This window comes from Ambystoma mexicanum, chromosome 3q, assembly GCF_040938575.1.
Source record: "Ambystoma mexicanum isolate Mex_15411 chromosome 3q, UKY_AmexF1_1, whole genome shotgun sequence".
In the NCBI taxonomy this organism is placed as follows: domain Eukaryota; kingdom Metazoa; phylum Chordata; class Amphibia; order Caudata; family Ambystomatidae; genus Ambystoma; species Ambystoma mexicanum.
In genome coordinates, this window is record NC_090926.1 from 68,232,287 (window position 1) to 68,256,274 (window position 23,988).

The window sequence follows — 23,988 nt, forward strand, 5'->3', positions numbered from 1 at the left end:
TTGTGGGTTGCACACGTACAGTTATAGGAGACAAGCAAGGACAAGTTAAGTGCCAGAACTGGTTGATGGCAATCACACAAATGTACTTATGGGTGATATGCAGTTTCCTTTAGATGAAATATGGGTGAATGTAATATTTCCTACTATTTCCTAGATTAGTTTGTGCTGTATCACTGGGTTAATGCCCAATTGTTTCCGGTATTGTCAGTGGGTTGATGCCCGATTTTCTATGTACTGTCAATTGGTTGATGTCCCATTGTAACATGTGTCAGTGGTCTAATGTTCCATTGTTTCCAATGTACTAGCTAAAGGGCGACATCCTCCTTTGATTGGTTACATGGGAGAAGGGGTATGTAGTCCTATACTGTGTTGGTTGGAGAGCTATTCATATTTTTGTGAATTGGGATAGGCAATAGTCTCCTATGGTGTGTTGTGCGAAGAGTGGTATTCCTCCTTTATGTGTTGTTCTTTAGTTAGTTAGGGTGTGTAAAGTAACGGCTTTCCCATAACTCTGTGGAGGATTGATTGTTGATTCTATTTCCTGTTTGTGTTATATTTTGTCATTTTCTTATGTCACAAGGGTGTGAATAAGGAAGGACATCTTACTAATTGCTAATGAACTGTTGAGTCACTGTCCTTGTTTCTCACCTTTATATCGTGAATTCGTTGAGTGGGTACGATGGGTTGTAACATCTTTTTTTTGAAAGTGCAATGAGGGATTGCTTTGTTGTTTGAAAGGGGCAGTTGGATATTATCTTCCTTGCATTGATGAGTGCTGAATGTTGAGTCTGTCTGTGATGCATGTTCGGGGTGTATGAGTGTTCCATCTATGGCAGGCGCTGTAAGAGATGTTGGGGAAAGAAAGCTGCTCCTACTGGGTGCCATTTTGGAGATACTGTCTAACCTTACCTGTAATTGGAAGCAGCCTCATTTGCAAATGCATCTTCTGCACATTGGAATCTGCTCTCCGAACGGTGCTCGGCCAGGTTGATTCCTCTTTATTATGTGCTTTTAGCATAAACAACATTATGTCCCGTAGGAAAACAAATGCATTCAAGTTTTGTTTTTTTGTGTTTTAATTGTGCTATAGTTTAAAATTAAAACCTTACACAAATTTAAAAGCAGAGAAGATGGAACAATTCATAGCTTTTAAAATCTTGAACTCACACCAGCATATCAAAACATTACATTACATACATTTTATCCAATCAATAAAAACTCATACAGCAAAATCATTTGGTCCATATAAAGCGCTAAATGCTATGCCCGCAAGGCTATTCATCCATGCCGTAAACTTGTTGTGTAACATACAGGACACAAAGAAAACAATTTAGAACTTAAAGCATAGATATAGCATGAACCATTTCAATTTACCACACACAGATGTTGCATAGATCTACAGTTTTCACAGTACATACAAAAATAATAATAAAAAGCAATTAAAATACTAAGATGCATCATTCCCGTGAGAGTTCCCAATGTTTTTCACACCGGTTTCATGCCTCTTGCCTACTAATTGGGTTGAAACCACCTATTCCTCAAATGAATAATGTCACTCATGTAGGCTCAATAAAAGGTCCGGTAAGCGGAAGATATCAACCAGTTGGGGGAATATCTTCTTTAAAAAGGTGATTAGCGCAAATGACAAAGATAATTGTTTACCCTTCATCAGTCACCCCCACAGGTTGTGTGCGAGGAAGAGTGAATACATTTTTCAAAATGAAATGATCTTCTCTTCAATAAAATTGGACATTCCAAAATTAGGCGGCAGAGTGTTTCCACCTTATCTAAGTGGCAAAGACTACTTGTACGCTTGCTTCTTCCTAGCCCGAGTTACAGACCAGCTCTCTCTGGCGTATACAGACAATTACACCTGGATTTTAGGAACCACATTCTATGGCTCAGAGAAGGACATTCGGAAATGTAGCCCATCAGAGTTTATACACCTGGAATAAAGTTTGTATATTCCCTGTAAAGCTTTAGGTGACTTAGAGTTTCTAGTTTTTCTATGCAGTCCCGCTGTCTGCGCGTCTTCCTCATTTACAATGGCTAAGATTTAAGGTTGATTCCTGCTTCTTCTAAAAAAAACATTCACATGCTCTGCTAAACTTTCTCAGCTAAGCTTCTAAACATAAACAAGAGACATCCCCCAATTTGGTAAAGAGCGATTTCCCACCTTACCTCACAGTTTTGTCCATTTATACATAAACCACCAATAGTTTAAACCGTGCTCTAGTCAAATGACACCCAAAGGTAGTGAAGGGGGGAAACCCAACACTGTTCGCCACATTTTTCCCTCCAGAGCATTCAGCCATTTTCTATTCTTTAGTTTTAACCATTCCAGGCCATATATAATAGGGTCACTTTGGCGTTATACAACTCTAATAGAGGGCTTAGGAAAAGTAACAGAATTTAGCATAGATGCGTTTCATCTGAGTGATAAAGGACTCAATCCTGTGCCCCAATTTCTCCTTAATCAAACCTAAATGGTTCTTATTGCAAAGGTAAACCCCAAGTACACTAGCTGATCCACTTCCTCTATTATGCTCCTGTTAACAAACCACCTAAAGTTTTTAAACTTCTTGGCCCTCATTAGAAGTCCAGCGGTAACCGTGCCGGTAAAGCCAGCAGGTTGCCGCCGGACTTGTAAACAGTTACCGGCGCCTAGCTTTCCGGTAACACAGGAACATTACAAGTCCCGGCGGACCGAGAGCTCGGTGCCGGTAATATGTTCTTCCCCATTCCCATAGAGTTCCATAGGATTATATGGGAATGGGGACTACGGAAACACCTGCCCACTAGACTTGTACTTTGCCGGTCCAGAAACAACGGTGCTGGTAAGTTTCCTGGCACTGTTATTTCCGGACCGGCAAAGTTGCAATGAGGGCCCTTCTTTTTGTTAAATATTAGAATATGCAACCTGTCGGGATTAACTTTGAGTCTACTTTCCACCGCAAACTCCCCAACCAGATCTAAAGATCTTTGCAGACCAGGGGGAGCGCTGTTGAGCAGCCAGCAAGATGGCTGCCTAACTTTGGAGCACGTGGCCCACTGACAGCAATCTGCTAGCAACGGCGGAATCCTGCTATCTACACCCCTACAAATGTACTCCTGAGCATCCCGTGACCGCTGGGGGCACACGGTGCTAACACCGCAGACACCCGATCAGCTGAGGCCAAAATACGAAAGACTGCACCGGCCAGCCCGCGTGAGGCCGCTGAGCCTGCCTCCTGGAGTTCGGAGGGTGGTGTGACCGGTGCGGCCCCGGGCTGTGCTGGCCTGCTGCTGAGAAGTGGACGCTGCCGGAGAGCCCCCTGGACGTGCTGGGGAGTGCGGCACCTTCGTGAGGGGACAGAGAGCTTAACGGCGGAGCCGAGCCCCCGGGCGTATTATCCACCCCCCTGCCGCCAAGGGCCTCGGCCGACTGCGGGCGGCAACGGTAGGTGCCCCCAAGGGAGGAGTGCAAGGAGGCCTTGTCTGAGCCCCCTGGGCTCCAGTTACATCGGTGAGGCGCCCGCAGCCCTGGCCCCTCCCCCCTCATTTTCTCTTACCACCCTGCCTGGGCACGGCGGCGGTCTCCATCTGCCCTCACCAAGGAACAAACTCCTGAGGACAATCATGGGGCCCGGATGCTCCTCTCCATCCGGCCCTCTGCCGCAGTGGTCTTCCCACGTCCCCACCCCCCATCTGAGGCAAATATTTGTATAGCCAGGCTTGGTCCACCCGCACGCTGAAATCAGTGGCATGCCACTACCCCCACTGCGGGACTCTTGACCCACGATCACCAGCAAACCTGCCAAGTGAAGTGCTGCTGCCCACCACCGCAATGTCCAACAGATCGCGAGGGGCCAACAAAGTCGGGGCCATGGACAAGTTTGCCAAGGCAGTGCCCAGGGCGGAACAAGGACCCTCCTCCGCCGAACAGGAAGATGGGGACATGCTGCCGGACCCCCAGCAGCCCGATTTAACAACAATGATGGAGACCATGGCAAAAAACTTTGCAGCCTTTCATGAAAAACTTGACGATATCAACGCGAACGTCGCCTCTCTAAAGTCTAAACTAGACCAACATGGGGCCAGAATCACTGAAGTAGAACATAGAATGAGAAACAATGAGGATAGTGTTCATGCCCTAAAAAACACGGTCACAGAGCTCGTGCGCGACATGAAGCAGGTCAAAGCTAAGTGCGATGACCTAGAATCGAGGTTGCGAAGAAACATTTGCATAGTGGGGGTTCCCGAATCTGCGCTAAAGGGCCGAATGGAACTTGCGGTTGAACAACTACTCAAAGACCTCCTTGACAATCCTGAGCTATCACCGTTCTTCACTGTTGAGCGAGCGCATCGCGCACTGGCACCCCGGCCCAAACTAGGAGACTTTCCCAGACCAATAATTGCGAAGCTGCTAAGCTACAAAGATAGAGACCACATCCTTCGCCTGGCCAGGGAAAAATGTGAACTAAGGCTAGACTCACAAATCATCAGGATCTTCCCTGACTTCTCAGTGGGGGTACAGATGGAGCGACGGCAATTCGGAGGTGTGAAAAAAATGCTAAGAGATAGGAAAATTGAGTACGCAATGCTTTTCCCCACTCACCTGAAATTCACTCGCCACAACAAGCTATATTTCTTCACAGTCCCGGACGAAGCCGTCAAATTTATCGAGGCACAAATCCCGCTAACGGAACCCCCAGAGGAACGAATAGACAACGACTAGGGCAAATGTTCCCACAACTCTCATGTGGGTTCACCAACTGTGTCCCGCCAGTTGTTCAGCTGGTCCCCCCTGCTCTACACCATTCTGGTCCCAACCTTGCCCCAACACCATCATCTTAAGAGCACCACCATTGGAAAGGGGGAACATTCCTAACTTGCTTTACTGTAACGGTACACACTGGGCTGGAACCTCAGCAGCCATGCCTCACCGCTAGGCACCAGGCCTAGACGTTATCTGCTTAGATTTCGATCCCGAAGGATAAATTTGCTCTTGTAACCTATAGTTCTATCAGCCGTTCAAAGATTAATGATGTTTCATCATAATATGTATTAACAAATGTGGGTCATATGGCAGCGGCGGCCCCCACTGCAGCTGCAATGCCTTCTAAGGTGGAGTGTTTAAGTTTAAGCCCCTTTTGGACTATTGGTTGAGCGTCGCCGAGTTGGGGATGGCACACAGTTGTTCGCTCCAGGGTTGGGAACTATCACACTGCTAGTTTGAATCGGGCGGTGAGGGTGGGGGGTGGTGAAGTTGGGGAATGTTATACAGAAATTGGCAGGAAGGAGATGACTGGTTTAGTAGAGAGGCGTGGTCACGCCGCAGCAGCACATGTGGTGGAAAGCAGAGGCAGATCCTTTAATTGGGATGTCCCATAAACTCTTAGCATGTCTATTAAAATGATGACGTGGAATGTTCAGGGGTTAACTAATTTCACAAAGACCTGCAGGATCACAGCATATGCGCAAAGACATGGAATCAAGATACTCCTACTCCAGGAGACACACACTCCGAAACACCTAACATCAAACCTAGCACAGTCCTGGGGCCCTAACAGATTTTATACCCAATACTCCACTCAATCCAGTGGAGTCCTGACTCTGATCCACAAATCAGTAAAATTCACACTTCACACATCCCACATTGACACGGAGGCCAGATACGTGATCCATCACTGCACTCTGGCTAATGAGGAATGCTTGCTTGTAAACTCTTATGGCCCGAACACCGACTCCCCAGAATTTATAGACGAAGTGACCACCATCCTCATGAGGTATGTGGAAGTCCCCATTATATGGGGGGGGAGACATGAACCTCATACTAGACAATGTCCTGGATAGAACAACCACTACCCACAGAGTCATGTCTCGCGCCGCCAAACTACTCCATACACATATGAGGTCCCTAAATCTACACGACGTGTGGAGGACACTCCACCCCCAAGAGAGAGACTATACTTTCTACTCAACAGTACACGATAGCTCTTCAAGAATAGATATGTTTCTGCTGTCAGGTTGCCAGATGGGTAGGGTAGCAGATGTCAAGATTCTGGCACGCACGCTCTCAGATCACTCCCCGGTTATGATGCAGATCCAACTGGGGCCTACCCCGGCCGCCCGCCCTGCCTGGCGCTTTAAATCTGATGCTCTGTCTGACATTGTCTTTAGAGCTGAGATCCTATCGGATATAAACACTTTTTTTGAGAACAACATACAAGATACTCCTGAGGGGACCCGCTGGGAGGCATTTAAAGTATACATTAGAGGGATGTGCATCTCAAGGGAGGCGGGGGTGCTAAAAACCATAAGACAGGCCCTACACAATTCTGAAACTAAGCTTAAAACTCTAGAACAAGAACATGCCTCTGCGCCTGCTCCGGCAACCCTGGCAAAGATCAGAGCTGAACTAGAACTATATGAGTCTCACGCCCTCAGCGAGGTGCAGTACTATGCTCGGCCTGCTGCTGCGCGAAGGTATGGCGAGGGAGACAGACCTGGAAGAACCCTGGCCAGATTGATGTATGCGGAGGGGGGTAGGACCCGAATATATAGCATTATAGATGGGAAAGGCACACGACACTGGTCCGACCAGGCCATAATTGACACCTTCGCAGACTTTTACGCCAATTTGTATGGCCCCCAGTAAGAACACACAGCCCATGACCTGGACAACCTTCTTGAACGTATCCCTATGACCCTAATCTCCCAAAGCACCAGTGAACAACTCGATGCCCCGTTCACCTTGGAAGAGATAGTCCAGGTCATTTCAGACCTCAAAGAACAAGGCCCCAGGCCCCGATGGACTCACATCAGAGTTCTACCAGGAGCACGTCGCTATTTTAGCTCCCATACGGTACGGGTCTGGACCGAATCACTCCGGCTAGCCACCCTCCCTCGCTCCTTAAGGGAAGCCCTGATAACCGTCCTTCCCAAGCCAGGAAAACCCCCAGACGAATGCGGTTCCTATAGGCCCTTATCGCTTATAAACACTGACATGAAAATCGTTGCTAAAATAATAGCGAACAGGTTCCTCCTATTCATGCCCCATTTGGTCCATGCAGACCAAAGCGGATTTGTCCCTGGCCGTTCAACTGCACTTAACATCCACTGACTTTTCAACGTGATGTCCAGAATTGACCTGATGGCTGATGCAGTGGCGGTCACACTAGACGCCCAGAAGGCATTCGACATGTTCTCCTGGCAATACACGTGGGCCGTGCTGGAGAAAATGGGGGTGGGACCAAATATGATCTCCTACATAAAACTAGTATATACAGCACCAATGGCCAAGGTCCTGGTAAATTCCGTGACATCTTCTCCCTTTGCGCTACATAGGGGGACCCGTCAGGGTTGTCCGTGCTCCCCTATCCTATTCTCGCTCGCCATCGAACCCATGGGAGACCATGTTAGGGATCGGCACACCCGCAAGGGCATTCGCCTACAGGACACGCCGGAAATCATCTCATTATACGCTGATGATGTACTCCTATATGTCAGAAACCCATCCATACATTTAAACCTGATCATCCGCGACATAACCAAGATAGGCACGTACTCTGGCTTCACCATTAACTATTCCAAATCGGAAATATTTCCGTTCACTGCAGCAACCCAGCAACCGTCGTGTGAATTCCCCCTACACTGGTCCCCGTGTGGCATCAAGTACCTCGGGGTTCAAGTGTCAATAACCAAACCCTCCCTGCTGGCAGATAACTATGAGACAACGGCACAGCTCATAGAATCCAAAATGCTTCGATGGCGCAACCTCCCACTGTCTCTTGCAGGCAGACTATCCCTAATATAAATGATAGCTGTCCCCAAGCTCCTCTATATATTTGCCAATGTACCAGTATGGCCCGGGAAGCAATATTTCAAGAGGCTCCACTTGGCGTGCGCCCCATTCCTCTGGCACTGCGGGGCTGTTCGCAAGAAGTGGCAACATATGACCCTACCCTATGAAAAAGGGGGCTTCGCAGCCCCAGACCTAACACTGTACTGGATCACGGCACAGGCCCAACATGCCACACACTGGTACGCACACTCCAATCTGCCCCCGTACGTCAAACTAGAGAAACTGGAGGGAGAGGGGACCAACATCATGACTTTAATAATACACCGCACGTTTCAAACTGACTCCCCGGCAGACCCTGTGGCTAGCACGATCAGGGCATGGAACAGTATGTTGCACTCGCAACAGGAGCATCGCCCATACTATAAGTGGCTCCCCATCTGGCAATTCCCGGGACACTCCATCACACGATAGACATATCCTACGACACTGGGAGGACCTGGGCTATCGAGCACTATACCCAGGCGGTAAATTCATTACCCCTCAGACGTGGCGTCTCGAACATTCTGGCTCAGCGCTAGAGCTGTTACAATACTTCAGGCTAAGAGCGGCAGTCCGTGAAATGTGGCCCACCTATCCAGACGAGCCCCCAGACTCACTTGAGCACCAATATATAGCAAACTCCGCTTGCAGCAGGGGCATAATATCCTCTCTGTATAAAATGCGGCTGTGGAAATCAGGGGGTGCGTCCCTCAAACCACGGGAGGAATGGGCCAGGGAGCTGGAACTGGAAATTACTGAAGGGATGTGGAACAAAATGTGTGCACACACGTGCAAAGTTTCCCTTAACGCTAGATTCCGGTGCATACAATGTAAACTCCTTAACAGACTCTATTATACATCACACAAAGTAGCAAAATTCACACACACCCCGACTCACATATGCCTGAAATGCAAATCTGAAGAGGCAGATCATGTACATATGTTTTGGTCCTGTACTGCGCTGAGTGCGTTTTGGATGGAAGTGACGAAAGCGCTCTCAGAGATGATTGGGTCCCCAGTGGACCTCGAACCACTTGCTTTGCTGTTCGGAATATGGACTGGTGACAATGCAAAAAAACTGTCAACATTTTTTAATGTAAGCTCCATAGTGGCAAAAAAATGTATATTGCAATGCTGGAAGCACTGTGCCCCCCACCCCCCTCCTTCGAAATGTGGTTGAAATCCCTCACTTGGGTACAAACGTGTGAAGAGGAATACATTGGTTCTCTCCCCATGGCATCCCAGCCCAGAAATGTGTGGACTGAGTTCTGCAGCTATCTGAACAACAAGTCGAGTGGAGCTCCATCCCCCCCCCCCGCCGGGCCCGCCCGACAAACCCTTAGTCCCGAACACTGCACGCTCAATCGAGCTATCAGCTCCCCCCACCGCCCCATATATGCTGCTCGAACAACTGTATGATATAATTGTCAAATGTGATGCTGTGGCTCCTGTATATCTCTGTGAAATGTATGCTGTACCTGTCGTAACTTCCTGCCATTAAATAAAAGTTTAAAAAAAAAAAGATCTTTGCAGACCAATGGGAGTGGAGTCAAGTAAAATCAAGTCATCCGCGTAGGCCCTCCATCCTACCTCGAGTAACTCTAATTTAGGTGGAAAAAGAGACACTCTATGGAGAGTTACCAGAAGGTCTGAGATGTACAGGTCAAATAAAGTGGGGACTAACACAGCCCTGTCTTGGGCCAACCCCAACTGGTACCTCCCCGAGTTCCAGCAGACAGTTAAGTTGTTATTGGAATTGAAAAGCAGTACCATATTAAAAAAGCCCCTGCGGTATACACCACATAGATGGCTTAGACCATAGGTGACATCTGTCCACTCTATCAAATGTGGCAGACAAATCCTGACTTGCCAAATAGAGAGGTTTCCCCTTCATGCCGCATTCATCTTATACCTCTTTGGTGTGCACACTCCTCAAAATGAAAGTAAACAGTAAAACTATTTTTTCTTCTGTTTTTGCACTTGACATACAGTGCATTTATGACAGTAAATATTGAAATAATGTTGAAGTGAAGCGTCATTCTAAGCCTGGAATGGGTGCAGAATACAACATTTTACATCATAATGTATTAGTGATTAATTGAATCCTAAGTGCTTGATGTTGCATTGATTGGAAATCTTTTCTTTAGTAGTACATTTTTGGAAATGTAAAAGAAAATCTTCTTGTGGAGGTTTTACTTTTTTTTATTTCTGGCTTGTCATATTATTTAGAGCTTCATGCTTCCTCCACGCTTGGGTTCATGGTGCTTTTCAGGCCTGCACAGCGTACGTGAGCCCTTTCCTTTGCGGGCATGGTTAGTTTCCCAGCCAGGTTTCCCTCTGCCTGTGTGTGCATTCAATAGAGTACATTTTAATGCATGAATTTCATTTACAGACAGTCATTTGAATACACATTAGTGTATTCACAGTCCTTGTTCTTGCTTGCGACCAAAACTGGAAAAAAAGTTTACCCAATTTGCAAAAAGCATAAAGTGGGGCGACGGCTGCACTCCTAATGTTAGCTTATTACATCAAATAAAACATCAATCATCCCATCACCGGATGCATTGAAAAAGGAATCTATTCCTTCGTCATGTTTTCTACAGCAATTCATGTTATAGTTATTTAAATGAAATGTCATCTAAGCAGATGTAAATGTATATGTAATGGGTTGAATAACCAAAGGTTTCTAAGAGCTGACCCGGGGATCGAACCTGTGTTGCTGTGCATGGTCTTGCTTCCAAGACGAGCGCGTTGCCCCCTGAGCTATCCTCCCGAGATGAATAAAAAGGTGTTGGGTGGAAAGAAAGAAAAATGTGCTTTTGTGCAGTTATACTATATGGAGGCCTTGAGTATGAGTGATTTCAGATGGATGAAGGTAATTGAGGGAAAGCTTTGGCACCGAATATTGGGCTTGTGACCAATCACACAGATCAAAGCTATCCAAGACCGGTCTGTGTTTGCCCGCTGCTGTAATTGCATGCAGGTGATATATTCACCATTTAAGACCTTAGATTGGAAACCTCACTGGGGATCCAATTATTACACATTACACAAAGAATTTGTGTTGAAACTAGAGAGGTGGGATTGGATTCAAACTAAGCTCATATGGAACATCTGAGTAGTTATGATTTCACATTCTTAATGCACCTCTATAAAGCACTTTAAGGTTACCTCATGTTATGTCCCTCACCCGCGTTGCGCAGGTTCATCTTACAGCTAAGGTTGCACAAAATTACCCATACTGTCAAATACAGGCATTTTCCATGCAACATAGACAGTCGATAGCATGTGTTGTATATGTAAAGTAACGGGTAAAATAGAGACTGCATGCCATGTCTTAACCGAATGGCGACTAAATGGTCCCCTCTATATGAACTTATTGGGCCCCTTCGTGAGCAGCTAGAAAAGTATTAAGGAGGATGTATTCTGGGGCTGCTGCCTGAATACTTCGACTAAACCTTTGTGTATAGCTCTTTACCGTGTTTGGTTAAAGGTGGAATTTTTAATAAATGAAAAGGTAACTGAGGTTTTATCTGGTACACAGTGATTGACGCCCATTAATTTGTTCTCATGTTTTATTGCTTGTATTTATGTTTAAACATATGTTTTTTATGTTTTAAATGTTGTATGCTTTTGTTTGCTTCAGAATGTTACATTATTTGTATAACTAATCAAATAAATCTAAAAACCTTTGATAAAATGTAATGTGAAATGTTCTATGAACTAAAACACATTAAACAAAATTAAAAAAGAAAGACACATAGCATGACATTTTTTGTTTAATGGAGTTATGTTATTCAGTGAAAAAATATTCAACACAGTATGATGGCTGTTTAAACAGAAGCAGGACGCCTGAATGACGAAGCAGATTGGTGACGTCATGCGAGAGTCGAGCTGACGTACCTAAAAGAGATGCAGAGACCAGAGAATGTGGATATTCTATAAGGCATCAAGAAAGTATCAAAGATAAGCAAAATCTTGAGCTCAAGATAAAGAGGCTAATGCTACAGAAACAATTAAGATAGTAAGCCAGTTCACATGTGTACAAACGCAAAGTAACGCAAGCAGACAAAGTTTTCATGAAGCTAGCTTTATAGTGAATTATTTGCGGCAAGCGCCAATGTATGGATCCATAGGAATGAGTAAAGAATGGATGGTCCCATTACGAATTATAAGCAGAGCTGAGCTTAAGCAGAAAGGCCACTTTTTTCAGCATGGCGCAGTTAGAAAACAAATTAATTACAAGCGAATTTCAGAAAGGCGAGGTTGCATGAGCTAAGAGGCCAATGTCGTATCCGACTGAGAAGAACAGAAATTGGTTACAATCTTGTGAAGGAATGAATCTCCTGTTCAGAAGCTTGGAGAGAACAAAGAAGACGTCAGAGGCTCATTGGAAAATAGTCTTTTTAATACACTGAAAGCTCAATTTCGTGGTCTTCAGTCAAGTGGGGAGAAGTAGTTGGAAGAGCATGATGGTCCGACCTATGCACGAGGGCAGAGCGCGCCTCTACTCCCCTGTATCTTCCAGAGCAAAGGAACACTCCCAAGGACAAGTTCAAAGGCCTTAATTGACAACCGACCACTGAGGTGATGATGGATGATGTTCTAATTGGTGGGAAGCAGATGTTTAAGACTAACTCACCAGCACCTGGACGCCTGGCCTGCATGCGGCTATCGTGGGATGAAGGATGCTGACTTAGGTTAGAAGCCAACCAAAAATAGAGGATTGCATGATTAGGGGTCCTAGAATTTCATAGTCAATAGGACGTTGTGTATTTAGTGACGTTCATAGTGACCTGTTTTGAAGGAAGGGCTTAGTTGCCCCACCTGATGTTAAGAACCCTATCACCTTTCTCACACCAATTAGACAAGTATGGATTATATGCTTAGATATTCCCTTAGACCCTATCACTCTCTTCAGTAGGTTTTTGTAGTTTGCCACGTAGGATGACGTTGGTAATGCACAGGTTGTACGTCACCTATGACAAGATTTTAGTATAAAAGTGTGTTTTTTTATAAAGTTTGTTGACACCTTGCTATGATACGTCCGATGACTTTCGTTGTACTCCCTGTTTTCGATAATTGATATTAAAACAGTTATCTTTTTGCCAACTTCCTGAGTCGTTTTGTTTGATGTTTGAGTAACCTCTGCATCCCCATTCCTCTCAAATGTATTGCTGACCCATCTTAAAGGGCTGGAAGTTCTCCAGTTCAAATCTCTATTGTTTTCATTACAACTGTGGTTATTACTAATTGCAATAGCCAGGAAAATAACTTGGCATATTATATCACTCATTGTAATATCCAGGCATATAACTCTGCATATTATGTTACTCATTGTAACATCCAAGAATGCAACTCTGCGAGTAAAGGGCTTCCTTCTGTCCTGAGACTCGCTAGCAGTTGTAAGGAACTCATGGTGAAGACAGACACAAGTGATCACAGTTCAAGGGTGTTTATTAAACTGTATAATGGGTGAGAAAAACGCCTAATCTAAACCTAAATCTAAGATGGTAGCAAGTTACGACCATCAATTAATAAGGGCCTATCCTAAAAAAACTATTGTCAATCCTTACAACTAAGTTACAAAATAGTGTGGGGTAATGTTCACAAGAAAAGAAATAAGTGTTCACAAATTGTTAAGTCAAGATGGTATGGCTGGGGTCTCCCTTGCCCACGTTTTAAGCACGGGACAAGGCAGGACTCCTGAGCACAGCACACTCCTGGGCCTCTCCGGCATGAGGTTCACAAGTCTCTTTTCTACAAAGTCTCTTGCCTGGGCCTGCTGGACCAAAAACAACAAACAAACAAAAGTTCCTTCTGTGATCTTGTACATTGGGCAATTGCTCTTTACCCCTTGGATCTCGCGCAGCTGGGCTCTGATCCTTCTTGCAACGTGGGCCTCCCTCTGTCGGGTTCACTACAGCCTTTCACTCTGAATATCAATACAATGTTCTCGGGTGTGTCATGCTTCACCCTGATTCACAGGCATCCCTCAACCGTGTTCACATTTGCCAATTTTCATAGTTTACTTTGCTTTATCATGATGCAGGATTTACTTCTCTTAGCTTTTCCCTTGGCATCCCTGCTTTGGGTTCACATAGCCATCTTTAACACCGTTCATGCATTTGTAACGCAGTTCATGATTTGCTTCATCTCATCAGAAAGCACGGTTTTCCTTCCCCTAGTTTTCTCTTGGCAATGGGTCAGAGACTTTCGATTGTACAAGGGATTTGACAAGACCCTTGTGGGACCCCTCTGACACCCTGTCCTAGGGCCTTCTGGTACTTGTAGTTTAACACAAAAAAAGGGGCCAGCTAGAGTCCTTCAAATGAGCACTCCTGCGGCGCCTGACCACTCTGCAGCTGGCCCCTCTTTAGGCTTTCCCAAAAGTTCAAACACACACAATTCCTTTGTTCACAAGTTCCTTGCCTTCATATAATGTTGCTGATAGCAAACCGAACTGTGTTGAGCCCAAGGTTGCAATCAGCTTTCTCCAACTCACCGGCTCTGCTGAACCCGTTGGTTTGTCCTGCTTCTGGAGTCAAGGACAGTACCACGGTTGTCAGCGTGCCTCCCCGCCTGTACTATCAATGTGGGAGGCCCCCGTGCACCATCGACATCTGTCACTCAACACGTCAGCTGTAAATCCCAGTCTTATGTTTCCTTTTTCAGAGGTCTCGCCGTTCCGGGTTGAAAAGGGCACAGTCACTTCACTCCTTGTCATTCTTCCAGCTTTTGCCGCCTTTCTTTTCCGTTTGAACTGCCATCCTGGAGTAGCTGCTTCCTCGTGCGGTTGGCCTTGCTCGTAGTGTGCTCTCGTGCTCCGCATTGTATCCCTGTGGGGAAGGTAAAGGTCCTGAGCCTTGTGTTGAGACAGGTCAGTTAAACGGCTCTGGTGTTAGTCCGTTGTCTGTCACGGTGTAAGAAAGTGTTTGTGTCAGGAAAGGGCAGGGGGTCTTAGAGCTTCTAAATATCCTACAAGGTTGGATTGGGAAATGGTGTTACAAGGAAGGGGGTACTGTGTCTCAACCTTCGGTGTCCCACTTCCACTCCCGAAGAACCCTCATCCAGGTGATCCTCCCCCATTGGTCCACCAACAGGAACTGGATCCAATAGTGATGGCCGTGTCCTGGCCACCTGGATGACAGATCTCTGGGGACCAGCGAGTGAGACACCTTCAGGTTTCTCACACAGTTCACAAGTTTCAATCCTTGCATGTCCCCTATTATTACAGCGCTTCGAGGCATGGGAAATCAGGCATATAATGCTGTATACAAATGTCTTGTTATTATTTCTCTCTTTCTGGATGGAACTTTCTCAGGGAACTGCCAACACACATGGAATGCAACTAAGTGAAATGGTTTAGGTTTTATTTTTCTAAGCTATATCTGGGGCACCTAGCCCCCTTCTCCCGTTGCCCTTACTGGAGTTAGCATAGCTCATTTATTTGCCCTTAGAGCCGTGCAGTAACCACCTCTGTAACCTGCTCCATTAGGCATTCTTTATCATTGTATGATAAAGAATGTATAGTAACATTATATATAATGGGGCATTGTATAGTAACATGCGCCATTATCCCCACTATAAAAACAAACCAGCACAGCTTTCAAGAGATATGGGGAGGCATGTGTGAGTTTATGCAGTGTGTGTGTATATACTGCACAATCACTGCCACAGCCACACGGCCCCCAATAACACGCACTTTCAACTCCATTGAATGTGGACACACAGACTCGCCCCCTCACTTCTACTTTTTGGGTAGGAGCTCTAGACTCAAAGGATGGACGCTCCCTAAATCCTAGGTACACTCACCCTCCACTCAGCTTCTAACCTTAGACTGGGCGACCTGCTCCCCGTTTCCTCCTTTGGTTGTTTGTAGATCACTTGCTGCTAAATTGCCCGCTCCCCAGTGATTCCTTGCGATTTGCTTCCCTCGCCATGTACATCCCTCTATGACTTGTGAAGGGCTCTGTTGCTTCCCGAAGCTTGGTCTGTGCTCAAAAAATACCCTAATAATAAATATCCTTGATAATAATCAATGCTAACTCTGAACTCTGGTCTTGCTATGCTTGATTTCCTATAACCGTAACCTGCTTTTCTGTGCATTATGAAAGTGGCCTTACTGTGCAAATGGGACCTGATGCTCTGAGGAAACGCAGAGGATTTTCAATATGAATTAGGCAGCAGTCTGGTGACCACATCTCATGCTAGGAATTCATTGTTTAAAATCTGCCCTCACTCCGATGGAAAGTTCAATACAATATATTTTTATTAGCCTATTTTTGCAAATATGTATTCACACAGTGCTGCCTTTTGAAATGGGCCTGAATCATGGGTCATGGCTAAACAAGTTTTGGTCAAAGGAACCTCCTCTCCCAGAGATCTTTTCTTCATTTGTTTCCACTCTGTGCAAGAATTCTTAATTTTGTCCACTTTCATAGTATCTCTGTTTCTCTTGTCTCCACCCTTGCCTCGTGCGTTGAGATTTTTATGACTAGGTAGTTCCATATTTGAGAGTGTTGTGTGATGAATCTAGCCATGCCATCACTCTATCTCTGGGGAAACTCTCTTCCGATATGGCCCGGGAAAGGCAGCCGCTACATGATCCTGACCCTGTGGGTTACTGTCTAAGAGAGGACCATATTGGGGGAGAAAACACCCATGGGAGGGAGATAGACTCACTGACAGGAACATGGTATCCCCTTTCCACTCAGGGTATGCTCCCCCTTTTAGAGAATTATGATACCAATTCATTACCTTCCCATCTTTGTATGGCATACTGTGATGTAGAACATCCCATTGAAAGTGATATCCATACATACACAAATCCAGATAGGCATACTGGGTCGAGGAAGAGGGCTCGAACAATGAAGATAACATCCACGAGAAGCGGTGGTGCGGTCTAGTTGTTGGGAACATGTGACCGATGCCGGGATGTTCAAAATGCCCGGCAGGCAGGAAAGAGAGAGATATACCATCCCTGAAGCCGGTTGGGACACAGAGAAGAAGCAGTTTGCAGAGCGGAGCGGGAGATCTGCTGGAAGTGCTAGACAGAGAGGCTCTGAGAGGGAATGTCTGCACAGGTGCCGTAGGCAGAGTAAGCTGCCAAACGATGTGGAAGGCACCGCAGGGACCAAAGAGTGAAGAGGACGTCTTCCAGGGCAGATCGCTGATTACTGGTTAACAGAAGGCTGGAGCTGCCGACTAAGACCAGTGAGTCCAATAGGGGAATTTGGGATGCCAGGGCGCTCCGAAGCGTTTGCCGCACACCGTTAATAAAATGGGCAAATGTCAGCAAGGGAGCAGGCCAGCGTAAAGGAATAATGCATATGAATGAGAGTGGGTCATGAACCCAACAAATAAATAAGGAGAAGAGGAAGGTTCTGAACTGTTTGAGATTAAAGGAAACAGCACACTTAAATGTTGATGAAAACACAGTGTGTCGGGACTCACAAGCAAGTATGAGAAAACAAGGGAATGCTCAAACCCCTTGAAAGTGGAAGCTATTAGAAGTGTAATTCAGGGAAAAGGAACTCCCCTGAAGTTGGTGAAGCCTTTAAATTGAGATGTTTAAATGTTCTGGCTGGAGAGTATACCAGCAATGTGATTGTGAGTCTGGGACCCACACCCAATTTTAAATAAACTGTAAGAGTTAAGAAAAGGAAAGACAACCTCTTTGGTGTGTGAAACCCAGGGGAACGGAACCCATACCTCTCTGGACTGGAAAGTTACATATTCTGGTAAAAAGAACTATGATTGTGAAATTGGGGAAAATCAAGCAGAGAAAGAGAACCCCATTGTGTGTGTGACATCCAGGGAAAGGGAACCACATCCCCTGGATTGGAAAGTTGCATATTGTAGAAAAGCAAAGTGAAGAAGCTACTGGCAGGAGAATACTCCAGGGGAATTGATTGCACGTCTGGGACCTGCAACCACAAATATATAGTAGACTGTGAAGGTAAATAACTTTTAATGTGGCAAATCCAGGGGAAAAGGTCATCTTACGCCCTGAACCTGGAAATAGGAAGCTGTGGAAATGAAACCAAGTGAGGCACTATATCCCTTGAACTATTGTGTGCGTCAACTATAAAGCATCTGAAGAACTCAGCAGAAGAGAAACACCTCCTGAGAATTGAAGAGTGTTAACCGAAAAGAATCTGTGAAACACAGGGCAAGGGAACCCTCTCCTGAGGACCTCTTGGAACTTTGTGTTGGACATTTGGACGTTTTTTGCCTATATTTCTCCTTCTTGACAATGTCAATGTGGATTTTCCTATTTGTCAAGCTTCCAAACAGGGAATGTAATGTCCTTCACTTTTACTACTGTTTACTCTTGATGCTGAAAATGTTTACTGCTCTAAAGATCACTTTTTAATATAAGTGAATTTACTATTTTAACCGAAACTTCCATAGTGCACAGCACTCTGGACAGCCTCTTTTTAAACAGGTTTATATGCGACAGAGCCCCTATCGTTGTAACCCACAATTGACAACTGGCACACAAACTGCAACACTTGTGGCAGTGGCTGTGATAAAATGGCAGTAAACAAATTGCTGAAAACCAAATAAAGGTGGGCACAGCTGAATTTGCTATACTCTTGATTTATAAATATTCTTATTTTCCTTGTCAATGTTTGTGGATACTAATCTCTAGGTCTTTGGAGCCAAGTGGTGCAAGAAAAGCCCTTGGCAAGTAACAGAATTTCTGACATTTTTACTGCTCCATCAAATTACAACTTAGGATTTAAATATGAGGAAAGACCTGTGGCATAAGGCTGGAGGAATTTCCTCCAGAAAAAGAGCAATTATTGCCAGACCACCACTGGTAGCCTGCAATTCCCAGTGGCATACAATGCGACTCCATAATGAGGAATAAATAGCAGATTGGAATTTGGATGATTTTACTCAAATTCCAGTGGCGGTACCAGTATTTGAGTTTGGCAGAAATAACACACTAATTCCTTAAAACTCATAATGAGGACTATAATCCCTGTTCTTTATCAGATGAGGGGGAAATGGACTCAATAAATATGTTACCCTTGTTCTCAGTGATTGGTCTGCGATTCTTTGTCAGTATGTCTTATCTTTAATGTTTTTGCCAAATTAATTGGGTCCAATATTAATCTGTACTTTTCGTAGGATTCGGGCTACATCTCCACTATTGCCAAATGTTTTATTTTTATTATGACCTAGTTTTTAGTGGCATGTGCTTGTGTGAGACATATTGCTTTTTGTTGACCTCAATACTTCTGAGTGTACCCAATTGTCAGACTGTTGGTTTTCTGTTTGAAAGTGCCCCAAATGCAAATCTGGACAAATCAATTAGTATGCAGGACTGGCATGTGAATGTTTTTCTTTATTTAACAGATAACATGATGAAGACTTCTGATCTGTTCAAGAAGAAGGGAGATGGGAAGGAGAATGTGGAGTATCTCCAGGGCACAGAAAGAAGTAAAAGCAATGACTGTCTCAACACAGGTTAGGATTTACTAACAGAACCTTTCAGCTATGGAGCTTCTGGTCAAGCAAAGTTTTTAAAAAATCGATGATGTATACTATTAACCATGCATATTTTAATAACGGAGCATGAACAAGTGTAGTCATATATTCTCTGAAGACAAATTAATTAGGTAGATTGGCATTGCATGCACTAAATTCCTCTTGCATTTAAGCTAGACTTGTACCTTTAGATCTGTAAGAGGTTTACTTTCCCATTTCTATCCAGCCCAATTAGATTTGTACATTTCCAAATGCCAAACAGTGATTCCTTGTGGTGCCCAAGGAGGGAAGAGGGCTAGACAACACAAAGCAGGGGAGACCATTAGCTGATAATTCAAATGCAGTGGCCATTTCAGATCACTGTCTGTCCAGAGGAAGGAGGACATGGGATGAAGGATAATATGGTAGACCAAGTAAGACAACCAAGTACTGAACAAATAGTGGGTGAGTACTTGCATAGAACAACTAACAAAGATGTAGGCAAAGCTAACATATGCAAATCTCCAAGATCCCTCAACTCTAGCATGGTCAACAAACTGGCAATGGCTTCCTACATAAACGAAAGATATGGTCGGACAAGCCTAGCGATCTGAAGGACATCCTCCCATTACCTTGGTCAGGATCACGTCACTGATGGTATGGAGAGTTCGTCTGCAGGATCTTTTAGTGTATGATCCAAAAAAGGTAGCAGGCGCCCCTCTCTAGAAAGAACATGGCATGATAACCTGTTCTGTGGTTTTTTTCCCACCTTGAGAGTCTGCAGCCATCGCTTTTAGCTCACTCTACCTTTCACAAAGGAGGAATGCCCATTTGCATATCAGTCTTTGTCCTTCCCACAAGGGCAGTCCAGCACCGAAATGGTTGAGACTCTGCCGGTGGCCATCCAGCCAAGAACAGGTCAATGGGCTGTGTTTGTGTTAGTAGAGGGACTCCCAGACCCATTTATGCAAATATTTTAGTCTGTGGGAAGGCCAGGAGAAGTCCTTCCATGCCAACCTTCTGGAACTAGTGCATTGTGATCTATTTTTTTACTGTCAATCAGAGGTTCGGCTTTTCAGGTCCCCACAGATAACACCACAGGCCAGGTATTATACAAACAAGTTGGATGGTGTAGGGGGTGTGATGAATCAAGGAATTCAGCAACTTCCTTGAAGGGGGTGCCTTTTTCTGTGAGGCTACGGAGGTGAGGCCACCATGCAATATTCCCCCTAGCGGTGGGGGTAAGAGGGACCTCACAGGGAGAGAGTCCCATCTTTTGGATAATGACTCACTTTCCCATAAGGCACTCCCTTCCCATTATCCTCCAAAGCCCAGTACAACTTCATTAACTGGCAGACAACTAAACTCTTACATGTATTCTTGTGATATAATACCAGAAGACCGATTTCATCCTGATACTGTGAAGAGTAAGAACATGACAGTAATGAAGAGTGCTTGTCTGTGAAATACTGATACGAAGAAACCAACAGGAGGCATAGTGAATATGAACCCAACACAAAGTAAGGACTTTCCTTGGAAGCTGGGGAAGCCCCAGCAGTGCATCTTAAAAAGAGGAGGGTCAAGAAAACAAGGAAGTGAGACCCAGGAGTTTCAAGCTGGCCGGATCGAAGGAGGCTGGGAAACAGAGGGAGACGCTGTCTTGTCTGTTTGAAATCAGTTACTGAGAAGAAGGGACAGCAGCGCGCTGCCCGACCAGCTGAGTGGATGAAATTCATGCGAGTCTCAGGATGGACACTCGATAAGGGCCATTGAAGAGCCCCATTATTGGCATGCTGAGTAGGTGATAGGCCAGTACTAGACCTGCGGAAGTCTGTTCATGGGTGAACAACGCAACCAAGAAACCAAAGGAAGAAGGTGGTGGCGTGGAACAGAACTGAAGGAAAAATCCTTTGATCACCGAAACTGCCAAAAAAGAGCTAAGCATGTCAGAAGAGCGACATGGAAGGAACCAGAGAATCATCCTGACTGACCACAGAGGAGATACAGAGAACGCCAACCCAAGCCCCTTCAATACAGGCAGGTAAGAGCGGGAGACGCGGATGAGTGAGACGGAAAGAGTGAAGATGACTTGGAGGACCCTCATCCCAGTTATTGGCAAAAGTCTATAAAGAGTGAAGATCACTTGGGGACCCTGCATCCTAGTCCCAGTGATCGACAAAATTATAATAGAGTGTAGATTACTCGGAGAACCTGTATCCTCATCCCAGTGACTTGCAAAAGTATATGAAGAGTGAAAAACATCCAGGAGACTGACCTACTGTTCCCAGTGATTGGCAAAAGGATAAAAAGTACTTAGGAGTGCATGATACATGCTCCTGTGAGTGGCAAGACTGTGAGAGGAATAGGATTAAGACAGAGTCTGTCTACACATCTTGAGAAGAAGAGGAGTGTTTAGAGAAATAAGAGGAAAAAATACACAAGGGCCTGGGCAGACCCGTTGAAAGAACGGAAGGAGCTATGACAAGGAATAGCATGCGACTATATGAAGATATATTGAAGAGACCTGTGCTGAGAAGCATACCTGAGGAGAAGGGAGTCAATGTCCCTGTCTTTTGTTATGTATTAATAGTTGTAGGGTCAGCTTAGGCTAGCTAGAGGACGGATTATTAAGTTTGGACTTCACATATGACAACAAGCACCCTAGTTTAGTATTGCTTGGTTGGGCATCCCATAGACCAGGGTTAGTTAGGCATTTTCCTTATTATTTAAATAAAAGCAAGTTGAACATGACACCTTGTAGTCCACCTCCTACATCTGATCTACCACACAGGCCACTCAAGCCATGCAGAGAGCATGTGTGCCAGTGGTTTTGGATGATCGAGAAAAAGGTTACTGTGACAGAATCACTACTTGCCAGTAGTCTGAATCCTCAGGTGGATGAGCAGAGTCGTCTCTCTTGCGTGTGTCATCAGTAGGAGCTGACCTGGGAGATAGTGGATCAGACCCTCTAATAATGTGGGGGCTTCCCCAGATCAACGTGTTCATTTCAAACTACAATAAGATATGCAAGATCTCTCTTCAGGGTTTTCCCTGCGGGGACTACCTGGTGGATACAGTGGCGATTCCCTGGGAGATATACCTGATTTGTGCGTTACCTCCATTCCCATGGATTCATTTGGCACTAGGGAAGTTGAAGAAAAGCAGAAGAACAATCATCTTGATCCTTCTGAACTGGGCACAGAGGACCCGGTACCCTGTCATGCATGAAATGCTGCTTTGCCCTCCATGTAGGATCAGTTGGAGTGAAGATCCTTTGATTTAGGCTTGCAGCAAAGTGCTTCACCCCAATGTCAGGATGCTGAGATTTGATACCTTGCTATTGGAAGATCAGGGTATACGAATTTCGAACTCTCTGAGTAGGGCCTTGGTGTCCTGCTCTTGGAGAGGTGTCAATCCACCAACTTCATCGCCACTTGCCACTGACTTAGGTTCACAAGTCAGTGCTGCGATAGGAAGCTTGACCCATTGTAATGCTCAACCAGCATGGTTATGGAGTGTTTGTGGTCACTTGTCATCTGATTTAAATGTTGGCACAATGAAATGTTATCTGGCGACTCTTTGTATCTTTCTAAGGTTTTGAAGAACACTTATCTGCCATAACCCTTGGTGTTATTCCTTGGTATAGGAATTTGGTTATCACTTTCTTAATGGTGATACCTTTTGTAAGTATTCACTTCATCCCTTGAGACTCTTTTCTTTCGAGGTTGCCTTTCTGCTGGTCCTCGCATCATTTATTAGAGTTTAGTAGTTGCAGGCTTTTGCCAGTTTCTCCTCATTTTTTTTTAAATTTACAAAGAAAAAGTACTTTTTGGGACATGCTATCTATCCAGCAAAAATATATGTGCCTTATGTTTCTGTGATTGAAGATAAAATGTGTGTTGACCGGAAAACACTGGGCCTAGAAAAAGGAGATCCACGCAATCAATTTCAAGATGGATCATTATGCGCATACCATCTTGCTATGAATTAGCTCACAAAGAGGTCCCACAAGGGCTATGTGCCTATTCAGTGCATGCCAGTCTCGACTTCTGTCTTACAGAGGGTAGGCTCTTACATAGGATTTGCTAGCCTGCTACCTGGGCTTAGCTGCACACCTTGAAAGGGGCTGTCACGTGCATTCCATGGAGAGTGAAGAAGCTAATGTGGGTATATCGGTACTGCAAAATGCCCTTCTCTGTATGTTTGTATTTCTCCCACCTCCTGTAGCTCTGGTGGCATGAGTCTTCCAAATGATGAAGAATCTTTGAGAGGAATACTTCCATTAGAAGAGCAAAATAATAACTTATGGTAATATATTTCTAATGGATATAATTTCTCCACGCATATTACTCATCAGCCGCTAAATTAAGTACTCCAATATTTTGCAATTTAATTGTGCATGAAACAGTTATGCCATTCATTGCAGTTGAAAGTGAGCAATGAGCAAACTCACTTCTAGTGCAAGAGCGCACCCAGGAGCCATGATGCAGTCAACCGCAGAGCTGCACAGTACTACCAGGTGGCTGTTGACAATTTTCCAGACCAGACTGCACCTGAAGAAGACTTCAAATGATGGGGAGTCTGTAGGAGGAATGATTGCATCCAGCAGAAAAAAATATTATGAAAGGCTAGTGATCTGTTCTATTTGTGGTTCCATCTCCAAATACTTTCAGGTACAACAC

The 23,988-nt window shown here is 45.0% G+C and overlaps 1 protein-coding gene across 2 annotated transcripts in view; it reads left to right on the forward strand.

Annotated features, from left to right (window-relative positions):
- Positions 1 to 23,988, forward strand: part of LOC138582141 (zinc finger protein 567-like) — a 428,111-nt gene that overhangs the window by 373,991 nt on the left and 30,132 nt on the right. For both annotated transcript variants that reach the window (XM_069653158.1, XM_069653157.1), the window contains one exon: positions 19,196 to 19,306. In XM_069653158.1, the coding sequence (XP_069509259.1) occupies positions 19,196 to 19,306 (111 nt within the window). The remainder of the gene's footprint in view (positions 1 to 19,195; positions 19,307 to 23,988) is intronic.